The 27,139-nt window shown below is 36.3% G+C and overlaps 1 protein-coding gene across 2 annotated transcripts in view; it reads left to right on the top strand.

The window, feature by feature from the left end:
* LOC149080300 (uncharacterized) overlaps positions 1-27,139 on the top strand; it is an 89,504-nt gene that overhangs the window by 16,352 nt on the left and 46,013 nt on the right. For both annotated transcript variants that reach the window (XM_089239425.1, XM_089239426.1), the window contains exons 3-4: positions 2,686-2,888; positions 13,786-14,248. In XM_089239425.1, coding sequence (XP_089095551.1) covers positions 2,686-2,888; positions 13,786-14,248 — 666 coding nt within the window. The remainder of the gene's footprint in view (positions 1-2,685; positions 2,889-13,785; positions 14,249-27,139) is intronic.

Genomic DNA, 27,139 nt, shown 5'->3' with positions numbered 1-27,139 from the left:
AATGGGATAATGAACTATTCATGTCAGTTGCACAGATTTACAGGAGTAGTGTTGCTGAAGGTATCTTTCCACAGGATTGGAAACGCGCTATCATAGTCCCTTTTTTAAAAAAGTTTAGTAAAGAAAACGTATCAAACTACCGCCCAGTGAGTTCGACTAGCTCCCTCTCTATAGGCACCAGAACCTAGGGGCTAAGGTCATTTGAGACACCCCCTAATAAATTTTGCGAAGGGGGGCTGAACCTCCCCCAATAATTAATGAATTGGAATGCACAACACACTTCCTCCTCCTGGGTACGCGTTTGAGTCCCGTACATATGGGACGACTGGCGACTTTCAGTCCCCCCTCCCCCAATGTTTTCTTCATGTTGGTGCCTCTGTCTCTCTCAAAAATACTAGAAATTATCATTAACTGGCAACTGGTTAATGATACTGTCTTCAAAACATAGAAGGCAGGTAGCAGCAGCAGTAGGACACGAAACACGCATAGCTCTGTGGGTGCGGTAGCCCAGGTCGATAAGATACTTATCTAAAGTACTAAAGGATGTTTAGAGGTGTCGCGAGTTCGATGCCTGGTTCGTCCTTGTCAGAAATTTTCCTAACATAGGCGTACAACAGAAACGGCGACAAGGCCACACAAAATGATTGCTACCGCAGGAACTCCCATATTGAAGGTTAGCGCACCAACCTCTCTCGGTAAGTAATAAAAAAAGGCTGATGTTTTCAGAATCGGCAATAAATTGTAGGTCCAAAGCCTCCTAGATACTAATGTACATCTAGAAGTCTTTGGTAGGTCCCGGTTTAATTAGCCCTAGTGTGCAGAAAATGACCGTGATGTGACAAAAATGATCAAATGAGTATTTCAACTCCGTCAACATCATAATTAGGTTAGGGCTCCGCATATATATGCATACAACACGTTCCGGCATGTACTGATTCGTTAGAAATTCATCAGAGTAATTTTTATGAAGGGCATATACACTGCTCAAAACAATTAGGGGAAGCAAGCAAAAAAGTGAAGAAAACCGTGCGAGACAGCCACGTATTGGCATACAATGGATAGTACACGCGTATCAATGCGCAATACAGAAAAAAGACGTAAAAAAATTTGGAATTAAGCTTTAATTCTTTGAAAATATGGAAAAAACATGAAAAGATGATTTAGGGCAACAATTTGGTTACATGTAAACGATAAAAAAAAGTACTGTTTAGACATGATGCATGAGTTTTAATAGGGCGTGTGGTCTCCTCGAACAGCTAAGACTGCTGCACACCTGTTTGCCATGGATGCGATGAGGTTATCGATCAGATATGGGGAATACTGTTCCACTCCTCAAGAAGTGCAATCTGCAAGTCTCGGACAGTAACAGGCAGCCTTGGTCGCGCAGCAATGCGTCTTCCGCAGGAATTCAGGACAGGATTCAGGTCAGGAGAGCACGCTGGCCATTCCATACGCTGTATTGTTTCAGCTTCAAGCATGTTCTCCACCAGACGAGCTCTATGCGGTCGGGCATTATCATCCTGGAAAACAAAGGAATCTCCAATGGCTCCAGCGTAAGGGATGACATGAGGTCGCAGTATCTCGTCTGCATACCTTCGGGCCGTCAAAGTGCCATTCCGAATGATATGCAGGTCCGTACGTCCGCCTATGCTGATTCCACCCCATACCATCCAACCAGCTCGTCTGTATTGTGACCTTTCACAAACGAATGCGGGGTTATTTCGAGTGCCCCTGTCCCTCCATACCAGAACACGTCGGGTGTCACACTCCAGACTGAATCGGGACTCGTCTGTAAACAGCACTTGGCTCCAATCATGTTGCTCCGAATCTCGATGTTCAGCAGCCCATCTTCTTCGGGCCGCACGGTGGCGTGGGGTCAACGGAATGCAGACCATTGGCCAAGAGCAACCGTCTTTGCAGCTGCGTAACATTCTCTGTTCTGTTTCGACGGGATGTTAACCGTATATACCGGTCATCAGTTGCTGTAGTGGCGCGTGGCCGACCTTGCCCTGGTCGACGTCTAACATTTCCTGTTTCTTGGAATCGATTCCACAGCCTTGCAACAACACTTCTGGCGACTCCAACAGCGTCCGCGACACTACGTTGTGTTTGCCCTTATTCCAGTCTGCCTATAACACGCCATGCCATGGGTTCCGGTAAATCACGTTGTTGAGACATCCTCAAGTCACCTTGTCTCAAAAAAAAATACTGCGCAATCGAATTTCACAGTTACGGCAGTAAAACAGACGTTTCTGCAACATCCCGATTTCTGCCCTTATCTCCTTTTTCTGGTTTTTGACGTCATGAACTTTGATTTGCATGTGAAGTTTTCTTCTTCCGTTTCCTGCTAGGCTTTAAATTATGGATGATTCATTTTATGTTACTTATCGGTATACATCTTTGCGTAATTTTGTTAAAACCATGTGCTCCCCTAATTGTTTTGAGCAGTGTATATAGGTTTTAAGTAGTAGCAAAAACTGTCAAATGTTTAATTGGTGGTCCTACAAAAGTATTTATATTCAAGAAATCATATGTGTTTGTGTTTTGTGCCACAGCATCGCATCCATCAAAGGTCTCGCGCGAACCAAAACGTTGTAAAACTCTCTTGTGCTTTATTACATTTGCTAATTTCAATATCTGGGGTTGTTTACATTCTTTAATGCTCTGCAAATTTATACTTGATAGCGTTTGAAGCTTACGAAGCAGATTATGTGGATGGCGATTCAGATTTGGAGGATTATCTCCGAGAAGCAATAGAAAACTTCCGAACTCAAATGACTAAAGGAATTCCTGAAATAAAAATGCCTGTATTGGATCCTCTCATGTTGCGAAATATGGACATAAATCTTAATGAAAATGTAGCAACCATGGATCTGCATATTCAAGAGGTAAGAATCAATGATGAAGTCGATAGAATAAACCAGTTTCAGAAGTGTTTCGATATTCATAACATTAGTGATTCTCAACCTGTGGTAGAAGAGGAAGGAATATAAAAAGGAATTTGAAGAGAGACTCGGGTAAAAAACCGAAAAGCAAAAAACGATAACATTGTTGAAGTCAAAATAAAAAGAAATGCATTCTGATAGAAAAATTGAAATGTTATCCTCATGGATATGTATGGCTAAACGTATAAATAGTGGGATATGTTTCGTATTCAGTTATTTAAAATTCATCAAACTAGCGGTTTCTTCGACCGGTTTTGTAGAGCAAAGCTTTTCATAAGGAGATGAATAGTTGATTAACAATCTAAGTTCTCTCGCTATGTTTAACCCTTTATCTACCACATTATGGAACAAATGAAATAATTATCGTGCAAATATTTTTTGGTAGGTCATTTTAGTTCTAATTACAGCCTAAAAGAAAAAAAAATTCAAGTGGAAGTTTAAGAAAATGGTAGTAGTTAAGTACAGGGTCATTAAAGTTAAAGTTCCCATACTCTCAATAACTACTCAGGGGGGTAAAACGTTTCTGATAATGGTTTAGCCCAAAAAAATGGCACAATTTACTATCCGTTCCCCTGACGTTTTGCGTGACAAACTTTGGAAGTGAAATAACAAAAGAAGCAGCACAATCAAGAAAAATATTAAATTACAGCATAAAAAATACGAGAAAAATTAGAATGACAACTACGCAAAAAGTGAACACTTGAAGTGCTATAACGTACTAGGCTAAAAATAATACTAAATACATTCCCACATTAAAAACGTGTTGCAATTAAAAGTCTTACCTGGAGTTAAATTCTTCAAAAATACATTGGGAATGTCGTGTTCGATCATACGTTTAAAACTAATTATAGCACTAACTTAGCACGTGGGGAATTTTGAATCTCATGGAGGAAGATAAGAAAACTGTTGCCAGTCAATATTTTAGTGAAATCGAAAAAGTTTCTGAAAAATCATTTGCATATTGTTACACGTATTTTTAATTCGAAAAATCACATATTTCCCCCCCCCCCCCCAGAGCTGCCATGAACAGCCCCGCCTAACAGCGTACGATGACGTTTCGGTCACGGGTTCCTATGCAAAATTCTCAATCCTTTTTGATATTCTTTCCCTCACTTTAAAGTTTGTACCTCTATTTATGAGACATCCTGTATATATACAAATACAATGGCCACAACAGACAAATTTCCCATAAAAAATATGAATGTCAAATATAACCAAAGTTAATAACCAACCCAGAATAAAAGCACATATAACCCCAATAAAAAATGTAATAATATATAAAACACTGCCCATAAAAAAGATCATGGTTGCCTTAACCAAATATGCATAGCTTCTCGATTTATCCCACTATGTCTATCGTATTTCTTTTCTAACGTATCAATTGTGTTAGAATTCACAACCCCTGGAAGTAAGCTATTCCATTTATTGACAACCTATAAGAGAAAAATTCCCTGCGACATTATAACTTGCAATTATCACTTATCAAACGATACTGGTGTCTCCATGTCGAAGCAATTGATTGACGGTGTATTAAAACTTATGGTCCATCCTATTCATCCCATTGAAATTTTAAACACTTCTATTATATCTCTCCCTGACACCTGCGTTCTTCCAAAATGTGAGCCAATTCAACAAATTGAGCCTTTCTTCATAGTTAAAGCCTGTGCTAACAATAACACGCGTAGCTCTTCTCTGCACCTCATTCAACCAAGTCTATATCTCTCTCTAGGTATGGTCTCCAAATTTTATGGCATACTCCAGTGCGAGACCAACTAAGCCTTAGAAATATAAACCCAGAAGAGAAATACTCTATTTTATTTATTATTAGCTGTTACCCCGCTGCGCGGATTTATTTCGTAATCTGAAAATTTTCTCTTATGACCCGTTTAGGGGTTGAATTTTGAAAAATGAGTGAGTCTGTACTTTATAAAATTTCCAATTTTCATATTTATAGTTTCAATGTCTTCGGCTCAACGCTGATTTCTTATATGTACTTTGAACTTTCTTATGACACCTTTAGATGTTGAGTTTTGACAAATGCCGTCTTGGTGAGTCTTTTACATCATCAAATAAAACAACTGACCGAATTTCATATTTATAGCCTCAGCGGTTTTGACTCGCCGGCGATGAATCAGTCAGTCAGGATATGTTATTTTATATTGTGTATATAGATAGGTAGTTCATATTTTTTCTCCAACTTAAATTGGAAGGGAAACACAAGTGGAATATTGAGGAAGTAAAAAATCTAATTCGAGCAGCATATCTTTCATTTTCAAAATGTCACAAAGGATTCCACACTGGACAACTTTCTGCAGCTGAAGAATGAGTAATAAATTCCAATCAGATGAGATTGGACTGAGATCTCAGTCCCTCGCTTGCGATGTAACTGAGACCTATATTATGTCTTCAGTGCAGGTAGAACACTAGATACAGGGTAAGAGGCGCATGCGTTCAAAACAAATTTGGAAAGTTTTGTCGTGAGTACTAGAAGATTGAGAAACACTACGAAACATGTGTGTCTGTCTGCCTATCCATGTGCTATGTATCTGTAAAAAGAATCAAATAATTCTTAAAACTTATCGGTAGGGGAGAGCGGGATCATACTGAACACCGTTTCAATCTATGGCGGTCTGATTAGTGTTGCAGCCTGGCGGCGTCCACCGTAAACTCATTCAGTGGACTGTTTCCGAACACTTTGCTCGGAATCACTCCGCTGGTGTTTGGTATTGTGCTTAGTGGTGTGTTATGATAAATGTTTGTGAGTAAATAAGCGTTACTGCTTTATTATCGTTGAAATACGGACTACTTATATTGGGCCTTCGAAATACTACTTTAGAGTATAAATGTTTTATGATGCTTTGGATTAAAATTTAACTCATTACCAATTACACTTTATTAATTTAAGAATTTAGACTGGGGGTGGTCGTAAAGAGAGAGGAACTTTCCAATACCAATGTACCCAGGTTCACTTTAACAAACTTACCATTATAAACTTAGAGTCAAACATATAAACACAATTTATTTATTTTATTTATTTATTTATTTATACAATATTGTTTGGCCGAGGCCTACACAAGAGGATGCGGAATTATATATGGCAAAAGTGTCGATTGATGGTACGAGAAAATTCAGAAATCGTAGTGCAATCTACAATATTTGATGGTAGGTTGTTCCAGTCGATAATAGCTCTTGGGAAAAAGCTAAATTTGTGACAATCTGAAGAGGCAAAGATGGGCTGTAATTTTTTGGAATGATTGAGTCTAACAGAGAAATGTGAAGGTTGGATTAGAATATTGGATGTGTCAATATTAAAAACCCCATGGAGGAGTTTGTAAAGAAAAGTTAAACGAGAGATAAGTCGAAGAGAGGAGAGCGGTTGGATATTGAGTTGTCGCTTGAGTTCCGTTATAGAGACATGTAAAGACCAACAGTTGAAAATGAAACGAATGGACTTATTTTGGATAGATTCTAATTTGTCCATGTTGGTTTGGGTGTGGGGATCCCAGGCTTCACAGGCATAGGAGAGGGCAGGGAGAATATATGTTTGGTAGCACAAGTGACGAACATGACGAGTGGAGTATTTTAGGTTACGGCGAAGGAAAAACAGTTTTTGGAGACATTTATTAAATATATAATCAACGTGAAGGTTCCAGCGGAGATCGGAAGAGATTATAATGCCCAGGTATTTATATTGGGAAACCTCAGAGATCAAAGAGTCGTTTATAGAATAGGGGAATTCGTGAGGGATTCTTTTACGGGTCACTTTCATGATGAATGAATTCATCACAATGAATCAAAGCAAAGGTGAAAATTAAATTATGACACTTTTAATGAACGAAGATATTTTTAAATCGAAAATGGGGGCCCTGTTAGAAATAATACAAATATTTAAATTTAAAACATGGCATTTGATAATAAAAATACGACCTTTAAAGTATGCGGAAAATAATTTAGAGGGTGTCTAAATATTTAGAGGAAACGCGAGAGTCAATTACAAAAGGTATTGGCCTACAGATGTCTGGTTCCCTTCTCTAGATGATCCGACAAAGACTGGGACACTATATGGTCGTTCGACGAGATGTTCAGCCAGCTATAGTCGTAGGCGGAGGTGGCCAGTTGTTCCATCGGTGCCCGAGTGGCATGGTGGTAAGATGCTCGTCTACCATCGTGAAGGTTGTTGTCTGGGTCCCGGGTTCGAACCCAAGGGAGGATATAGATAAGATATTTTCCCTAACGAACTCGAGGCGACCACCGATGGACAGTGCCTTCACTTCCAACCCATCTCACTAATGGCAGTAAATTGCAATATGGCCAAAGTTGGTGTTTGGTGAAGTAGTTGTTCCATCGGAAAGGTCGAGTACCGTGGGAGGTTCAGTTTGGAGGGCGGTCCGGCGAAGAGCGGGTAACTCGCATTGGGGCATAAGGGCAAAATCGGCCCATGATTGCATAAACCACGCACTACTTACCCCTGGATCATGGGTTCAGTAATCCTTTCGTACGCCCTTCCCCTTAGAATAACGGGAAAATGCAGGCTTGGGGAATGAGCCGTGTGTCAACACTTACTCTTTAACCAGCTTTGGTCATCAACCAACAAGAAAAATGATGGTGATCCAGAACAGAAAGCATGTTTGAACATCATATTTTAAAAATCTGGAATTTTCGCTAGATTTTGAATTCCTGCTGAGATATGGGTCGAATGGCCTAAAATTTCAGATTTGAATGCCTCGCATTATTCACCCATCTATGGGTACCATTCATATGGTATAGGAACAGAGTTAAGATGTCGAAAAATATAGAAATTTAATCCTGCACTTCGTCAATCTATTATGGAACCAGTTAAGGTGATTAATGAGTGTTCAGTTATTGATTTTAAGTGTAGGCCACAAGTTTCGATAAGGTTTTTACGTGTGAGCATGTGAATAAGTCACTAATGACATAATAACAAAAAACAACGACACCTTTCAACATCAATGGAATATATCTCACACCGGCAAGAATAACGTCACAACTTAAAAATTCACGCGAATTTGAGTTAACTTCATGTATTCAAAACAACATTTTTTTCTTTACAAGTCAGTAATATTGACATTCCTCTGTCAAAAACTGGCCGCTAAGCAGCAAAAGTTTCGTTCTGGTAGACAGCCTTTTATACTGAAAAAGTGAAGTTTATTTCCGTTATTCTGCAATTTTATGTTTTTTGAGTTGTGACGTTACTCTTGCCGGTGTGCGATATAATTATAACAAAAACAATAATGACACTTTTTTACAACTTCACCCATATATATAGGTGATTATATCAGAATTTTTTTTCCAGCGCAGCGTGTAGGAGGAAAGAAGATGAGGGAAAAGAAACAAAATGCTGCGGAGGGAAGAATGTGTGTCCAGGAGAGGAGGGGACAAACAGGGTCCGAGGAAGAGTTCGGCATTACCCTACTCTTCGCTATGGTTTGCACATTTTAATATGAGTGAAAGTCAGCCGTATAAGACTAATAATGATTTTTATGCTTCTATCAGCTCACTTATTAAATTTAAATCAAATTTTTCAAGTATAATACGTGTATAGAACGTATCGTGTACGGGCACAACTGATAAATGGTTAAATGAGTATAATATGATTTCTTCCATATTTGACAGACTCGCTATTAGGGATTATGCGTAATCGATGGTAAAAGTGGAAAATGTAATGAAATTTAACAAATCGAATTAATTGGTGATTATGTGCATATTCACCAGTTTATCACATTAACCATACATAAAGTTTATTATATAAAGTTTGAAAAAATGTATCATATATGAGAAAAGAGAAGAAAAATTATGAAACATGAGAATGAAAAATCACGAGACAAGCAATTAGTCGATTGACACGAGAGAATCCATCTAATGTCGGTACATTAGATGTAAGAGACTCGTGTCACATCACCCGATCGTGTATGGTGGAAAGGTGTGTCGCTGTGGTCTCGAACACGCTAGTGAAAATAATAAAAAGGCAAAAGCCGAACAAGTTCCCTAAAGAGCGTTAACCCTTTAAACAAGAGTTCTGAGCACGCATAGAGAGTGAACCTAACTTTAGATTCAGATGTTGGATAGTACACAGAATGGACGAAAAGTAATCGTTCATGTGTTACTTGCTAATAGTGCTGATTGGGTACATCCGACCACGAACTTTCTTTGAGTGAATTAGGTCATCATCAAATTTCAATGAGTAACTACTATAATTCGGGAGTTCAGTATCTAAGTTTCTTTGTTACTCTAAAGATTTTTCTTTTTTTTTTCTTTTGTAGATGACGATTTGGGATATGTCGCGATTCTCGATCCACGAGCTAAAGCCAAATTTGGAAGAACTTTATTTGAAAGCACATTTATCTCTTCCAATAATTCGAGCAAACGGATTGTATAAAATTAACGGAAAACTTATGAAGATATTTCCGATTTATGGACATGGAAATTTTTCCATAAATGTAAGTGACGCTAGTATTTTAGGTGAAGGTAAGTTAGACTTTTGTAACGATACGCTGCAGCTGACAAAGTTGAATCTTCAGCTGAAATGGGAGAACCTCGACGTAAATCTGGAGAATTTTCTTGGAGGAGGGCAGTTCTCGAGTACGTTACAAAAGGTTTTACCGAAAATTGGTAAAGGCATATTTGAACATTTTAAACCAAAAGTCATGTCGTTGATGAACAAAGCGCTGAAGAAAGAAATCAATAAAGAATTACAAAAACCCGAAGTCAAAAAGATAGTAGACGGAATTTTGCCCAAGTTCTACTGATGGACGGCTATTGAATGAATGCATTGTTCTCTCACAAAATAGCGCAAGTTTATGATACACAATTTTTTTAATTGACTTTACTTCACCATATGTTTAACACAGCATTCAATGCAGGTTTTAAATTCCATGCAGCTCACGCTGCAAAAGTAATCGATGAGGGAAGAATAACAATTTGTATTTAACCTTTATTTTCACTTTAGGCTCATTTTTATTTCAGTCACGTGTAATAAATTTCGATACTTGAAATAATGTTTTCTGTCGTTATTTTATTTAACTTCTTGATGTATGTATAAAATATTTGCTTTCATTGAAAAAGCAAATGAACTTTCACCACAAATGATACAAAAGTTGTTTATTTTTTAATCAGATTGGACATTCAATGCTCCTAAGCAAGTAATAAGTACAATTTGAACTATGCAGTTTGCAAGACGCTGAGAATAAGTGTTCCCTGCTCAGGTTAATATCAAATAAGTGCATAGATGTATGAAGTCGTAAATCAGCACTTTCACCAAGAGGTTGTCGGCCTGGGGGGTTACGGGTCCCTCCAAAGAGCGCAAGCACAGAGGGTCACGTGTCCAAATCATGGTAAATGAAGTCTACGCAGAAGCTCAGACAGTCGCAAACAGCTGTGAAGACAACAGACGCGAATAAAAAATACAGCAGAAAGAGAATCATAGAAAAAACTAATAGTAGTTAAAATATAAAAATTTAAAAAAAAACGTTTAATTATGCATTTTGAAATTTCATAGTAGGGGAAGGGGAATGTGGGCAAATTCTATGAAACATACGTTTTTAATGTACTGGTACTAGGGCCAAACTTGGGCAGGTGCGAAGGATCCATGTACATCGACCAACAAAATATTAAGGACCGTAAAACGGGATCAAAATGCTTTGACTACGTACGTCATTTTGATTTTTAAAGCCAATGCTTTAAATTCTTATTTTATAGGCATATCATACGAAAAATATGGTTTCTTACGCCTTTACTCACGCCGACATTGACCCCTTGCCTTAACAGAGATCTAGTTTAGAATTCTGTCAGTGAATTAATCGGTACGTCATATCAATAATATAAAATTTTACGCTTCATCGTCAAATACCTACTTACAGACAGCTTTCCCTCCTTGCACATTCCAACACTGCCTCAAAACAGGACTTTCAAAGGATTAAAATCCTTGCCCTCACACACCGTTCTTCTATTGTCCGTTTCAGGTTAACTTTGCAGTGAAGAGGAAGCTACGAGGGAACCTCATCACTCGTTGCTATGGCAACAAAAGCCTCTTAACCAATGTATCGATGCGCGGTCTCTGTAAGGTATGGACGATTTCTAGGATACCGCGAAAATGTCGTTGTGGTTGCTATAGATTTTTGGATAATGGTAACCAATATTTTTTCTAATTTAAAAATTTCAAACGAGGAAACATCGGTTCAAAACGATATTTTTCCTTTTTTTCACAAAATCATTAAAAAAATTGAAATATTCTGTATAAATGATCATCATAAAACTCCGATTTATGGGAACTTTATTTTGCGGCGAAGGAGTACACTCTCTACCTTTCTCTCCACTGCAAAGTTAACCTGAAACGAACTATAGTGCATTTAGCGTACAAAATATTGACATTTTTTAAAATGTTATAAGGTTGTTCTCGGGTCACTAGGTTTTACCTAAGATCAAAGGTTACCGAGGTCTTACCTCGGGTTACCAAGTCCGCCAGTCTTTTAGTTGGGGGAATGCATGTAGATATTTTTTCTTTCAAACTGAGCACAACACCGGTCTATCGCCATGGCCGATTTACTAACGAGTGAGTTATGTCGGAAGTGTGAGTGTGTGTGTAACTAACAGTCTGAGTGTTGCATCTGATTTTCAGTGCTGCCATCTATATTTCAGAAGTGAAGTGTAGTTATTGAATATTTGTACCATTCTGGGCCTGTTGCGTGACGAGACTTTCTAATAGGGAGATCTACTCACATTCACGCCTCGAAGTTGGGAACCACAGAAAACCAACTTCAGCCTACCACCACCGTAGCGACGGTGGGGTTAGAACAACATATAGATATTGTAAAGAACCTAAAAATGTCTAAACCCAGCCATGATGGGTCCTATATGAGAAAGATAATGGAGGGAACGTCTAAAATGGTCCCTAATTTGATTGATAAAAGTCAGTTATCACAGAGTTTGAAGTTCCACTAACGAATATGAAATTTCGTGCGCATCCTCCTCTAATATATCCTGCTCCCTTTAAGCTGAGCGGGCGTGCGTGACCGCGCTCGGTTAGAATGTTTCTACGTCCGCAACATTACGAAATACACTATACGTGGATATGGCATGTTGCCACTTCACGCGCAAAAGAAACAGGTGCACGCTTATAAAATAATCAGAAGAAACGTTGCTAATACATTAAAAAATTCTTGATATTTTCTAATGATAAAAATAACTTAATTTTTTCTTTGTGTTTTCTGCACGTTTATCTGCCTTGAAATATGAAAAACTGATTTATTAATAATGTGAAGGGGAATTCAAATGACCTACTACTTCACCAAACACCAACTCTGGCCATATCGCTATACTGCAATTTACTGCCATTAGTGAGATGGGTTGGAAGTGAAGGCACTGTCTATCGGTGGTCGCCTCGAGTTCGTTAGGGAAAATATCTTATCGATATCCTCCCTTGGGTTCGAACCCAGGACCCTGACAACAACCTCCACGATGGTAGACGAGCATCTTACCACCATGCCACTCGGGCACTCAAATGACCTACTGACACATATATAGTACACATATGTATGTACACATATATAGGGTTTTTCATGAACCGAAATTCTATATCATTGATTCTAAAACTAAACTAATTTATGAAAAGTGGTTCCCAACTTCGAGGCGCAAATGCGAGCCCATCCCCATTAAAAAGTCTCGCCACAGAGAGCGCATGGCCTCCAACGATAAATTATTCAATCATTAAACTTCACTCATAGTTAGAAAAACTGGTGGCAGATGGCAGCACTACACATAACAAGCATTACACAGAAACAAACTTCACGTCAGGTTTCACTACACGTACACACACATATACAAATATACAAATACAACGCCACAACAGGCAAATTGCCCAACGAGGTGGCTGACTTAAGAACATCATGGATCCCCGAGCCATTTTTTGGAGGCCCTACCTACTACTGCTACACCACACATGCACCCCCCACCGCGGAACCCCCAACGAATCGGTACATGCGGGAATGTGCGTGTACGTGTAGTGAAACCTGACGTAAAGTTTTTTTTGTTTCTCTGTAATGCTTGTTATGTGTAGTGCTGCCATCTGCCACCAGTTTTTCCTCGCATGTACCAATTCGTTAGAGGTTCCGCAGAGGAATATGGACGAGGTGCATGTGTGGTTTAGTAGTAGTAGCTGAAATATAATCATAATCATCAAAAAAAAAAAGGGAAAAACCAAGAGTTTCAGTTATCAGCATCTTGATGAATTTTCATTTTAATGGTATAGGTTAATTTGTTTCGGTATCGAAAGAGAGGAAAAATTTTTATTTCTAGGCGCTTTTTAATTAAGGAACGTATAAAGCAATTTGTTTTCAATTTGTTTATTTCTGTTAAATTATCATTCTAAAATGATGGAAATATCACTACAACTACATATTGTCTGCTCTTTTGACACTGATTTTTTTTTTCAAATTTCGCTGCAATTTTAGAATCGACACAGCAGAATTTTCATTTTCTTTTCACTTATTTAGTGTGCGCGCACGCGTCATGGGAAAATACATGTCGCAATATGTATACGTCAGTTTTTCATAATATTGTATTATTGTATACTGTATACGTGTGTATATTATGCCGGAAAAAGTTTCAACGGGTCGTTTCATGAAGATTTTTGTAGTATTTTTTTTCTTTTATCTTAATCCATACCTCATCATTTTCACCATTCCAATGCTAAATGAAAATTACTTTTAAATTGACGTACAGTCCGTTCTTCTTGTACGTTTGGTATTTACAAATTAAGAATACACATCATAAATATTACCATATGCTGTAATATATCTGTTAAACATAATTATTTTTCTTCCAGTGTGCAGTGCGAGGACTGTCATCATTCATTCTACACCACATAAATCCTGACTTAGAAAATTTCTACTTACAAATAAACTTTACTTTTCCTGTTCTGAATGTAGACGGAATATATGACATGAAAGGAAGGATATACAAGGTATTCCCGATGGATGGCAATGGGGAATACAAAGTGAATGCAAGTAATATTTACATGGGTGGTGCTGGAAAACTTGGTTTTGTCAACGATTCTCTCCAGGTGGAGTTATTGGAGTTTGATTTGACATGGGACAAAACACATATCAATTTTGAAAACTTTCTTGGAAACGGGAGTTTCTCAGAAGTTATGCAAAGACTGATCCCAGATGTTGGACGAGAGGTTTACATGCGGTATAAGTCTTCAATCCTGAGGCCCTTGGAAAATTCTTTGAAGAAACAAATTAATAAAGAGCTACAAAAGCCCGCTGTGAAAGATATCATAAAAGGTATATTGCCTATAGCTAAATAGAATATAAATGATCGAAATTTATAGACAGAAAAATTATGTACAAAAAAATTATTTACCTTTAACTCAATGAAGTAGATTCTGCATAACGAAGATTGACCCAATTCGAAATAGTGGGGTAGTTTTTTTGCTAGTTTTTCATTCGCAACTCTCAGCCAACAGAAAATGAAATTCAACCTGAATGGATGAGGGGGTTCACATCATATTTTGGTTACTGTACCGATTGACAAACGTTTGGGTAAATTTCGTCGAAAATCAGGACTTTCAATTTTAGTATCAATGCTCCATTTCAATTTTGCGCTTTTCAATGTCTTTTTTTTTTTTTTCAAATTCATACTTGTGATCTAGATACGTACAGTAGGGTCTCGATAATACGAGGTGAACGGGACATAGACCACTTCGGATTACTGAAAATGCTAATTATTCGAAAATTAATAGAAAATGACGTTTCAAGTGGGGAAGGGGATACCTACGCTTACCTGTTTTGCGCTCAGTCGAACAGCTTAATTCATTACACAACTGCCCAAACTTCACCAGGATGGTCTCTTTATAGGGAAGGCTGACGTGGGCTCCGGCTCCGGGAGCTTGATAAAAAAGAGGGTGGTCCAGAAGTCCTGACATGATTTTGAAAATGCAATTAAAAAAAGCTATTAAAGATAGAGACAAACGGTTTAAAGTATTTGAAGAAAAAGTTTTCAAAGATTTTTTCCCTGTTTACTATAAAATTTCTGCATGTGCGCCTTTAGTAACGCAGAGGATTTCAAGGCTATATAGCATTTCTTCTATGTTAGTATATTTCTTTACATGGATGTTATAAAGAATTTAGGTAAAATGAATAGAAATAAAAAAAAAAAAAACTTATTTTTTTTTTCATAATCCATTGATATTATTTCTACGTTGTTGTCACTAAACTTTTCAAGTGAATCTGTGTTTTTTTCATTTTTTCATATCTGTACTTGCACAAAATTCTGAGTAATCCAGAAGTTCTGACCTGTTTTGAAAAATAATATTTAAAGAAACTGTTAATGAGATAGAGATAAACAAATTAAAGCATTTAAAAGAGAAAGTTTGAAAGTTTTTGTTTTTACTTTCATTTATTTTAGTATCATCCTTATTTCCATTCTTTGTAACACTCATGTTATAAATAACATAACAAGAAATGTTACATAGACATGAAATCCTCCGCGTCACTAAAAGTGCGCATGTAGAAATTTTCTAGTGAATAGAAAAAAACTTTTCCTTTCAAATGCTTTATAACCCTTTGTCTCTATCTTTAATAGCTTTTTTTAATGAATTTTTCAAATCATGCCAGGACTTCTGGAGCACCCTGTATGAGGGTCAGTATATGGATCTTGGCGGAAAAAAGATTTAAAAAGAGTAGAAATTACGAAAAATTCCATCACTTCAGATTATCTGGAACCTCGAAGTTTCGAGACTCTACTGTAACCCCCTTTTAATCAAGTCTTTTCCCTAATGTCTTCAACTGTATCTATTTATTCATGTCATCTGCAATTTCATCCCCAAACACATAGATATGTTGGTGTAAGTTTTATACATATATATGTAAATATTATATATATGTAATACTCGGGGAGTCGTAATTTAGAATGACAAGTAATATAAATATTTACATGTTCCAAATTTGTTATAAAAAAGACTAACTACTTGGTTTACTGTATTTAATAAATTGTTGTTGGTTTTAGATTGTATACTTGCTGAATTTTTGACCGAAATTTGAATGAATGCATGCTCACATTTATTTAGAGAAATCTGTAATTTCATTTTTTTAGAATTTTTTTAGACACACTAATTAATTTTTGCTACTGAAAAAAGAATGAGTGTGACATAATCTTTAATCTGAACATTCTTTTCAATTTTCAAACCTCTCTTTTACGTGTCAATGCACATTCCACTTTTTTCTTTGCATTTTATCACTGTTGCTGTGTTCATTTTGTGATGCTCTGTCATTTTCTAATATCCACTATGTTATGTGTTCAGGTATTGTCACCAACATTCCAAACTAAAAGTGAGAAATTGGTATTTCATGATTAATTTCCTGAAAAAAAAGGTAATGTTGTAAGGGCTCTTACTCGTTTCCAAGAAAGTGTTTGGTAGTGGAAGAAGAGAAAAAATTAAAAACGATACAACATATACTTATGGCTGTTTCAAAATTGTGAGTAATATGACTCAAGACAAAAAGATATTCACTAAACATGCTTCATCTTGCAAGTGAATTTTCGGATTACTAGCTTTTGAAACGTATAAATAGAAGTTCATTCACACGTAAAAGCCTTTTTTGTAGGCAAAACTACTTTTATGCAGTAGAGAGATCATGTTGTATTTTATATGCTATTAACTTTTATGCAAGTAAATATTGTATTGTAACTATTAATATTGTAGGGGATCGAGGCCGCTACTAGAACTAAAAATCTATTTTGTCGCAAAGGTCAATCATTCATTTTGGCGCTTCTTACTCACAATTTTTTAACGAACAAAGAGTGTACGGCACCGGACCCACTTGCCTTAACCCAGTTGCAGCCCTGATGGGGATATGGAACGAATTGAACAGATATTCAGCATTTTAAATGACAAAGTTTGCTTTGAGATTGAGTTTTCACGATACCAATAACTTTAAGGAACTCTTAACTCGAAGTATCACTGTGTACGAATTCGAACGCGTGTGGCGTTCGAAGTTCTTCAGACTTCAAAAAGAACAATAACACATTAGAAATACAGTATCAAATTTTGTCAGAGTTTCCCAGACTTTTTACCATCCACTTCTTCAAAAATGTATTTGTTCTGATCACCCCCCCCCCTCCCACAACTTAAGTACACCCATAGGATTCTATGTCATATCCATAGCATCTATCGCTCTTCTTCTATCTAGACCTTCCATCGTTCCCATTTTACGATATTGCCCACTTTGGCAAACGCTGATATAGACTTTACACAATATTGTATAAATTATGCAGTTTCATTATTGAGAAATGAAATTTCTAATACGAATCAACAAAAAACGTGAGCCTTGCGGGAAAAAATTCGCTCAATAGAAGTTCGTTGTATGGAAAATGGGCTGTATATATAGGCTACTGTCACGAAGGTGTAGTAAACTAGTGATTTGATGTCATATTTTTTTCTTTTCTAAAGAAAAGCATTTATAATGTCCGTATCCCCCTTCTCTCCATCCTTTGGTTAATTCTTATCCACATTACAAAGAGCTCGTACGCATCTGTTTAGAAGTATTTTGAGTCGGTTTTTATTCTGTTAATCTCAAACTTGATAAATATATCAACAAATAATATTTTAAACTTGGTGAACTATGTATATTTATGAGTATCTCTTCAGTATAATGCGAATAAGCTACCCAGGGTGATTTTAAATTCATGGGATAAATTTTAACTTCGCTTCGAAAGGTATACATATATGTAACTTCATTTCTGATGGGTTTTAATGATTCTTTTTTCAAGTTAAGACTTGACGTATGCGTAAGGGTAACTAACTCAAATGGTTCAAGAAAAGATATCGACACAATTAATTAATTTAATTTTTTTTTCTTTTTAAAGGACATTTTGACATACAATAAACACAAATCAATCGAAAAAAACATTTTTAAGGATTAGTTTTGGCTCAGGTTTGAAGAAGTTAAGATGTGATATAAGACATCTAAACAAGAATTTGCACTCATAGAGTGTGTGGTCAGATCGCAAAAGATGTAAAGGATGTTTTTAGACAGTGCACAACAGCATTTCACCAAAAACAAATGCGTATCATATTTTCCCAACGGATTTGCTCTGATATGAGCTATCAATCATTCCAGGGTGCAAGGGGTTGCAATGTGATGGGTCTCCTAATGGTGCAAGCCAGGTAACGCAAAATTTACTACAAGTGAATGGTGAAATGGTTAAATGGTTTAAATCAAACTATTACACTAGACGACAAGCTGTCATAATAGAGAAAAAAATTAGCAATTTTCAGGAAGTAAAAAAAGGCGTTCCACAAGGGTCGGTCTTGGGACCGATACTGCTTCTAATTTACATAAATGAAGTAAGTATATCTTTTGCAGATGACACAGTTTTATATGTTGAAGATACAGAAATAAATACTTTGGTTAAAAGTACAGAGAAGGATCTAACAAAAATAAATCACTGGCTAATTAAACGTAAATAAGCAAAAAACTAAATTTATGTGCCCGAAAACAAGAATATAAATGACAGTACAGAAATCCACGTAAAATTACACACTCGCTGCCAATCTCAAACTATATCAGTATGTAATTGTGAAGAAATAGATAGGGTGTTTATATTATGAATACTTAGGAATAGTTATACAAGATAACCTAAAATGGAACATACATAGTGAAAAAAAACTGAGAATGTACTCAGGAGTTCTATATACACTTAAATACACAGTTGACAATAACTTTTTGAAAGATATCTTCTATGCATGGGTTTATTCAAATATAAATTATGGAATATGTGTCTGGGGAGGAGGAATGTGTGAGGTGCATATTATACTAACATAAATAAATTAGATGATATATGTAATAAAATCAGATTCACAATAAAAACTAATCCCACTAACCAAAACAAAACTGAGTGCCATGCATTATCCATAAGAAAAAACTATATATACAGAATAATACAATTTGTTATAGCAAATGAAGAATGGTTAATAAAGAATCGAAACAGATCTTCAAATAGATTAAGTATGGAATATCAAGTGCCAAAAAAAAAAATAAAACTCTATTCAAAAAAAGTTTTAGTTACACTGCTCCAAAGGTATTAAATAAATACCAAACTGCTAATCATACTAATAAAAGATTGAATTATAATATTTTTGATTTTGCAAAGAGCATTGTGTTTGAAACGCTAATACAATAGAAATATTTACATTGAAAAATATTTTTTTCTAACATTTACAATACATGTGTTTAATTTTTGTGCATAGAGATATCTATCATAAATATCTATATTTTCATTAATTTGCATGAACACTAATCAAAATTCGAAGAGATAGTACTATGAACAAGATATAATTATTGTTTTAATTTGAAATTTTTTTCAACATATTTTTGTGACGTTATAAAAATCCAATTATTGTGCGTGCACACGAGAATAAATTATTACTGTTTATTGTTTATGATAATAGAACAATAATGAAGGTTGCTTGAAAAATAGAAATTTAGTATTACGAATTATTCGACCTTCTGGAAGGACAAGTAGTCCCTTGAGGGTCACAGAGTGGGTGTATACGTATGTCCGTTTTTGTTTATTTTTTATGCATTTTCGTTTATTTATTATGTATTTTTGTCTTGTCATCTGTCTTTCTTTTGTATTTTGTAACGTGTTCTGTTTTGTCCAATTAAAAAAAAAATAGTATTACGAAAACATACGCAACTTAGACAATCTGTATAATAAATTAAGAGAACTAATAAATTCCCTAATAATAAAAGAATACAGTGCCACATATTCACACTGAGACAGAATTACATGTACAGAATTTATAAATTTATCATCAAAAACGAAGAATGGTTAATATAAAAATTGAAAATAGAACATATCGAATAGGTATAGAAACATTTATCCTTAAAAACATAAAAACCATAAAAACATTAAGTGCCTAAAAGTAACAAAACATCATTTCAAAAAAGTTTTTGTTACACCTCACCAAAAATAATGAACTTTATCTACTCTAGTAATTACGCAAATAGTAAAATTAATAGAAAAATAAATTATATATATATATATTTATATTATATATATGTATATGTTGTATTTCTACGTAGAAAGAAACGTTCCCTCATGTACTAGGTGCTGGTGTACCCCCCATGTTTTCGGATTCTTGGAATGTGCTTGAGAATAGTAATGTAAATATAGGTCATGCTGTCTGGGGGTCACGCTGTCTGCGTGGGAGTGTATAGAAGAAGCCCATGTACTCGCATCAGTTGAGGTTTGTCTTTTGCAAAGGGTGGCAGCAGCTCTCATCTGCTCTCACCACTTTAAATAAATTCTCATTATTCTTGATGTTATGGAATTGCTCTGCTGAGTGTCTACGTGTCTATATCTTAATATAAATACACTACGCATTTTTTTTTTAAATACCACAAATAAGTCGGTAGGATATTAACTCAGTGGAATTCTAAGATATCAAGCAAAAAGATACCAAGAAGAAGAAGATCTCAACCTCTGCCATCGTCATCATCATTTTCATTCCCTATGCCATCCGTTCCTGTATCAAATCCACCACTATCGCTTAAATTCAAACCACCTATATTCGATGAAAACTCGACCATGACAGTGGAGGATTATTTGAAACTCTACTCATCGATGGGTCAGATTATCGGACTTGAAGACGCGGCACTGGTAATTCTTCTTCCTCAGTTTCTTGGAGGTCGCGTGCTGGATTCTTTCTTGACTCAATATGACGTTCCTATGTCATGGTCCACAGCATCTGAAAATTTGAAGAGCATCATCCCCACAAAACCATTGAAGTATTTCACACTCTTCAATGAGACCAAGGTGTTCGACCTTCCTGATGGACTTGACAACTACTATGCTACCAAGTGCAAATACGGGAAACTTGCGAAACTAGAAGATGAGCAAATCATAGAAGGACTCACCCAAGGATTACCTCCTAATATTCAACGACTAGTTATGGTTAATGAACCGAGTACAACCGAAGAGTGGTATCAAATTGTTTACAAATTGATAAATGTTGCGGAAAAGATGCACTCGTCTCCATCACACACATCAGATCCAAAACCCGGAATTCAAACGAGAGTCAAGATGCCTTTTCATGTACCTTCTCCTGAGCGGCAAATGTTAATTTCATCAAAAATGCCTAAAGAACCTTGTCCAAGACATCTAAAGCAGAAAAATCAGCGTCATTATCATTGGCTGTCCGATTGCCATCTTCCAAGGGACCAGTATCGCAAGAATAATCCACATAACAATAATATGGCGTGCTCATCACAAGCTACCCATGGATGTCAGCCAAGCCAACCGAATAAGTGCAACTGCGACAGGGGAGAGAGCACGAAACCAAAGCAAGGATTCTGACAGCTATTGATCGAAGGTATATCAAGGGATCAAGAGACTATACCAATTTTTCCAGACACAGGTGCCAGCATAAATGTCATTCCTCTGCACTTACTAGCGAACTTTCACAACTGTCCCGATATCAACGGCAAGGACAATGTAACTGTTTCTACATTCGGTGGCGACATTAATAGTATCGGTTCCGTCAATTTGCTGATCAGAATTGGAACTATTTCAAGGTATCTGAAATTTTTTGTCTTAGACGTTCCTCAAAATTTTGCGTTATTATCTTTAAAGGAATTTCGGAAATTTTTCTTAAAAATTGATTTTGTAAATTTCTGTGTTTTGCAGTTATTTCTATTTCAAATAGTAATCATAATATCGGTGTCGATAGAATATTTATCTATATATCTCCTATGATTCCTATTTCTACTAGAGTTGAAAAGAAGGACTGCTCTAAATTAGAAGCAAAGGAACAACACATTGAGTCATTGGTTAAACAATATCATAATATCTTTGCAAAATCAAAATATGATGTTCCACCTTTAAATATTGATCCCCCTAGATTAATTTTGAAAGACAAAACACCGATTCACCTTCACCCTTATAGACCGACCTTTTCTGATTCATCAGAAATTAGGAAACAAATTTCGGACTTGGTGAAAAATCAAATCATTGAGCCTTGTGCATCACCGTGGGCTTTCCCAGTTTCTCTGGTAAAGAAAAAAGATGATGAAACTACGTCTAAAACAAGATTAGTATGTGATTTTAGAAAACTTAATATCGTCATGAGATCTGAACATCATCATAGACGATGTATTAGATAAATTGGTATGCGCAAAAATATTTTCATCAATTGATATCGCTTCGGCTTTTTGGCATATCCCTCTCCATCCTAAAGATCAAGAAATAGTATCTATTGTCACCCAAGAAGGGCAGTACAAATGGAAAAGGTTGCCCTTTGGTTTAGCAAATTCCCCCTCAATATTTGAGAGAGTATTAAATGCAATCTTGCAAAATTATGAACTTCCTTCAAGAATAAGGAGAATTTATTTAAAGTGGTGAGAGCAGATGAGAGCTGCTTGCCACCCTTTGCAAAAGACAAAACCTCAACTGATGCGAGTACATGGGCTTCTTCTATACACTCCCACGCAGACAGCGTGACCCCCCAGACAGCATGACCTATATTTACATTACCGTTCTCAAGCACATTCCAAGAATCCGAAAACATGGGGGGTACACCAGCACCTAGTACATGAGGGAACGTTTCTTTCTACGTAGAAATACAACATATATATATATATACAGGGTGAAAAACTATCTATAAAAAAACTATCCCGACATATGGGCCCCTAACTATCATACCATTCACAGAAACTGAATGAAATTTTGGCGTAAGGTATTTTGAGGTATGCGCTCAAGAATGATATGGAAAACAACAGTGTCACTCTAACAGTTACGGTTACAGTGAGAAAATTTCGAAAATATCAAATGGCAACACCAAGTTTTTTGTATTGGAATGTGATCTCCATTGTGAAAAACCCTAAATAGCGTTCGAACGGCAACTGTAGCATGAAAATCACCGGCGGTAGATAGGCTAAAAGTGAGGACAACCAATAAGGACAGAGAAGCAGCATAAAATAAAGCATTTTATTGTGTTTCACAAATTTTCCACATGACCTTGTGGAGGACTAATCAGGCTGGGACCTCAGCCGAAGAAACGGTGTGACGAATGAAACGAACATTAATGCTCTGGTACACGGCAAAGTCCTTTTTACTTTTTCCTTGCCTAGCTCCGTTGATTTTCGTGCTACAGGTGCCATTCCAACGCTATTTAGTGTTTTTCAGTATGGAGATCGCATTCCAATACAAAAAACTTGATGTTGCCATTTGGTATTTTCGAAATTTTCTCACTGTAACCGTAACTGTTAGAGTGACACTTGTTTTCCATATCATTCTTGAGCGCATACCTCAAAATACCTTATGCCAAAATTTCATTCAGTTTCTGTGAATGGTATGATAGTTAGGGGCCCATATGTCGGGATAGTTTTTTTATAATCACCCCGTATATACACTAAGATGCATCTAATGAAGAAAAGAACTGTTGCTGAAGAAGAAAACCAAATAATAAAAATCATATAGGCCTGCTGGAAGGATCATACAGTGCATACTTAGTGCATGTAATATATGTGTGTGTTTTGTGTCGATGTCTTTGTGTAACTTGAAAATGTTTGTATTTGTATATTATATTATATATTTGTACATTTGTATCTTGTAATTTGTTGTTTGTTCGTTTTTTGAAGTCATTATACCGCTTGTCATTGTTTGGCGTTGCATGACCTTGATTATCCTCACATCGATAAAAACCAAACTCCAATCTGATCCTAAGGTGCATATGCTCATCAAATAGTTGATAACACATATCGTAGTAAATCCGTCGGGTAAATATATTTGTTTTAGGTGAAGTGCTGTTGTACACTCTCTAAAAACACCCTCTATCGCCTTTGCTATTGCGATTCAATCTTACATTCTATGACCAAAAATGCTTGTTTAGGTGTCTTATATCACCTTTGAAAGTTTCTCATATGAATTTGGAATCTCCCTGTAGAATCGTAGTGATGAAAAAATTATAAAAATACGTTACGTGTGTCAGAAAATATACACGAGGTCACCAGATATCAACGAATGCTGAAATCGGTGTGATTTGCGCCGGTCGAAAGCATGATATACGAAAAAATTTTCTTAGACATTTTCATTGGCATTATTCTGAGTTGAGTGAACTTTTTTTATTTGATGCGTCAAAAAGAATATGCAAACAAGTAGCAAAATATTTGTCTGATATCTGTGGGTATTGATTGAGATTTCAATATCATAATATAATTTTCTATTCAGCCTCAAATAGAGAAGAAAATAGCATCTCTGAGTTTTAAATATCATCTGAAGAGAAAGTTGTTTTTACACTACTTGTCTGCCAATAGTAATCTCTATTGGTTCACAGGAAAGACAGTGTTAGAAAAACGAATATATTCATTTAGTACGTTAAATTAACGATAAACTGGTGTAGAGCTAGATATCTGTATTCAAACAGATCCGAATCGCAACAAACGCAATCTTCTTGGCCTCTCCCTTTTGCCTTTTATAATATTCCATAGCCCAGGTCCATAAGATACTGCCCTACAGCAGTGGTTCTCAACCTTTTTTTGCCCATGGCCACTTTTAAACCATTTCTCATTCCTGTGGCCCCCTTGCGACCATGATTTATTTCCTACCTCTCCCCCCCCCCCCGTTTTCCGTTAAAAGACAATTGTTCAAATATTATTTGAAGTATAAATATGTGTTTGAATTTAATTAATTTTTAATTTATGAAAATTATTAAAAAGCAAAATAAACATAATACAACACAGCAAAAAAAATATATAAATTATTTTCAATCATTGTAAACTTTGCGTTTGAAGACGGCACAATGTCATCAAGTTACTGTACAGGATGAAGTTTGAATTATTTACAAATTAGTTTTTCTTGGGAAAATATGAATTTGGGTAAATCAGAATTTCAAACTAATCAGAAATTATAAATAATCAGATTTCAAATAAAAGAATTTATTGCTTTATTGATTATAATTTCGATACGGTGAGATTCATATTCATCGTGAAAATTGAATGTCTCGGTGGATGACAAGCTATCTCCAAGTGGCTTTTCGGTTCATAATGTGGCCTCTCTCTCGCAGGCGAACGAAACAATGTGTGAGTTAGCTTAAACATAACACAATATTTCACATAACAGACACTACTATATATAATGTACAGGATGCATAGGTAACAAGACATATTTTACTGACAAACCGTTCACCCTACAGGAATACTGCCAATTAGAAAAATTATCCAAATAACGTGTAGTACTCAGATACGCTATTCATGTTACAAGGGGCTGTATAGTCAGTAAAATAAAAATGTTAACTTTTTATATGGACACCGTGTACTCAAAAACCCAATTACAAAGTTGTTGCCCTATCTCTTCTGATGCCAACAAAACCGTTGCACCGTTGCGTTATTTTTCGATTGATTGTCTTCAAATAAATGTTACTGTCAATCAATGTCAATAAAGTGACACTGTATATATAAATACATCTCGAAATATTATAATTATTGATAACACAAGCTTATGACAAAGGCTCTGATTTTTATGAGAAATTGGGTGAACACACATACACAAAAAAAAAATCATTATGCTTGTTTTCGTGAAACTCTTAAAGTTTTTGATACTTCAAGTGCTAAATTTCATCTTTCAACTACTCAGATCCTTATGCTCGGCGTTGAAATATCCTGCCAACCAATCAAAAATCAATCAATTAAATCTTTATGTTAATGTTACTTAAATAGGGGAAAATTTCGAAAAAAATATTCTATGCATTTTGTTTGAAATTAAATTTTTTTGGTCACTCTTGTAATAAATTTATTATTCGCAATTTATTATTCTTATCGGCACCCCAACGCTCCTTGCCACAAGAAATGCAAATTCCGACAGAAAGCACGAAGTGCGGCTTATGCGGTGAAATTTAATTTTCCAATTCGACTCTGTTGTGATTATGAACGGAACCACCTCCCAACACCGTCTATAGTAGAAAGCCTCCGCGCGAAGCTCATGACGTCACTAAAGTCTTCCATTTCACCTATAGTCATTGAAAAAAAGGTAAACTTTTCGCAAACGTCGGCCTGCTATATCCAATGGCTACAGGTGAAATGGACCACTTCAGTGACGTCAAAGCTTCTCGCGGAGGCTATCTACTATAGAAGGTGTTTTCTCGCCAGACAGCTGTCGACCTGCATTTATGAGAATCAGAGCCGCCCTTAAGGGTGTGGGACAAGTGCAGTCTCACCGGGCTCTCCATTTTGGAGAACCGTTTTTACGGTAGCTGTAGTTTCTTTCATAAATTCTGGAAATCTGCATTTTCATTTAGAAAGAAATAATTCTGAATTTCCGCCCTATTCTGGAATTGTTTTCTTATAACTCCTGAATTTATATCAATTCTGGAATTCTGAATTTTCATCAGTTCTAGAATTACAATGAAACCTCGATATAACGATATTCTGCGAACCTGGGAAAAATATCGCGCTGTAGAGGGATTATTAAAATATCTAGAGGCAGCACTTTAACATTCTAATATAGACATTTCTGAGCAAGACATGAAAAAATATCGTTGTATCAAGTAACGCTGTAACGAGGTTTCACTTTATTTCTATTATTTTATATTTTCACCAATTCTGAAAAAAAAAAATTTCCTTGCATTTATTTCGAATTTTCATGATTTGCATTTTCTGAATTTTCGATTCCTCTCTCTCACAGAAGGGGAAAAAAAATCGGGGCTAAGGGACCCAGCGCTAATTATTTTTGCGACGGGCCCCATGCAGGGTAAAGGCGGCTCTGTATGGGATGCATGCACATTCTTATCGAACACTTTACTGCAACGATTAATGCAGTCATTTCTTCCTTCTTCCTCATCAAGGTCATCCGGGCGCGGTAGAACAGGTTGATAAGATACTCGCCTAAAGTACCAAAGGATGTTTAGAGGTGTCAGGAGTTCGATACCCGGTTCGTCCTTGTCAGAAAACTTTCCTGACACAGAGCTACAACAAAAACGGCGACATGACCGCAGAAAATATTGCTACCGCAGGGAGTCCCCCATCGAGGGGTTAGCGCACCAACCTCTCGATGAGTATAAAAAACAAGCCTGTCATTCGGAATCGGCAATAAATTGTAGGTCCCCGTCTAATTATCCCTCGTGTGCAGAAAATGACCGTGGTACGACCAAAATGATCAAGGTCATCCAAAAAGAC

The sequence above is a fragment of the Pholcus phalangioides genome, unplaced genomic scaffold (assembly GCF_987345545.1).
Source record: "Pholcus phalangioides strain wild (caught in Gottingen) unplaced genomic scaffold, Ppha-v1.0 ptg000011l_1, whole genome shotgun sequence".
In the NCBI taxonomy this organism is placed as follows: Eukaryota; Metazoa; Arthropoda; class Arachnida; order Araneae; family Pholcidae; genus Pholcus; species Pholcus phalangioides.
Note: the sequence above shows the minus strand (reverse complement) of the source record. Positions and strands in the feature narration are given on the sequence as shown.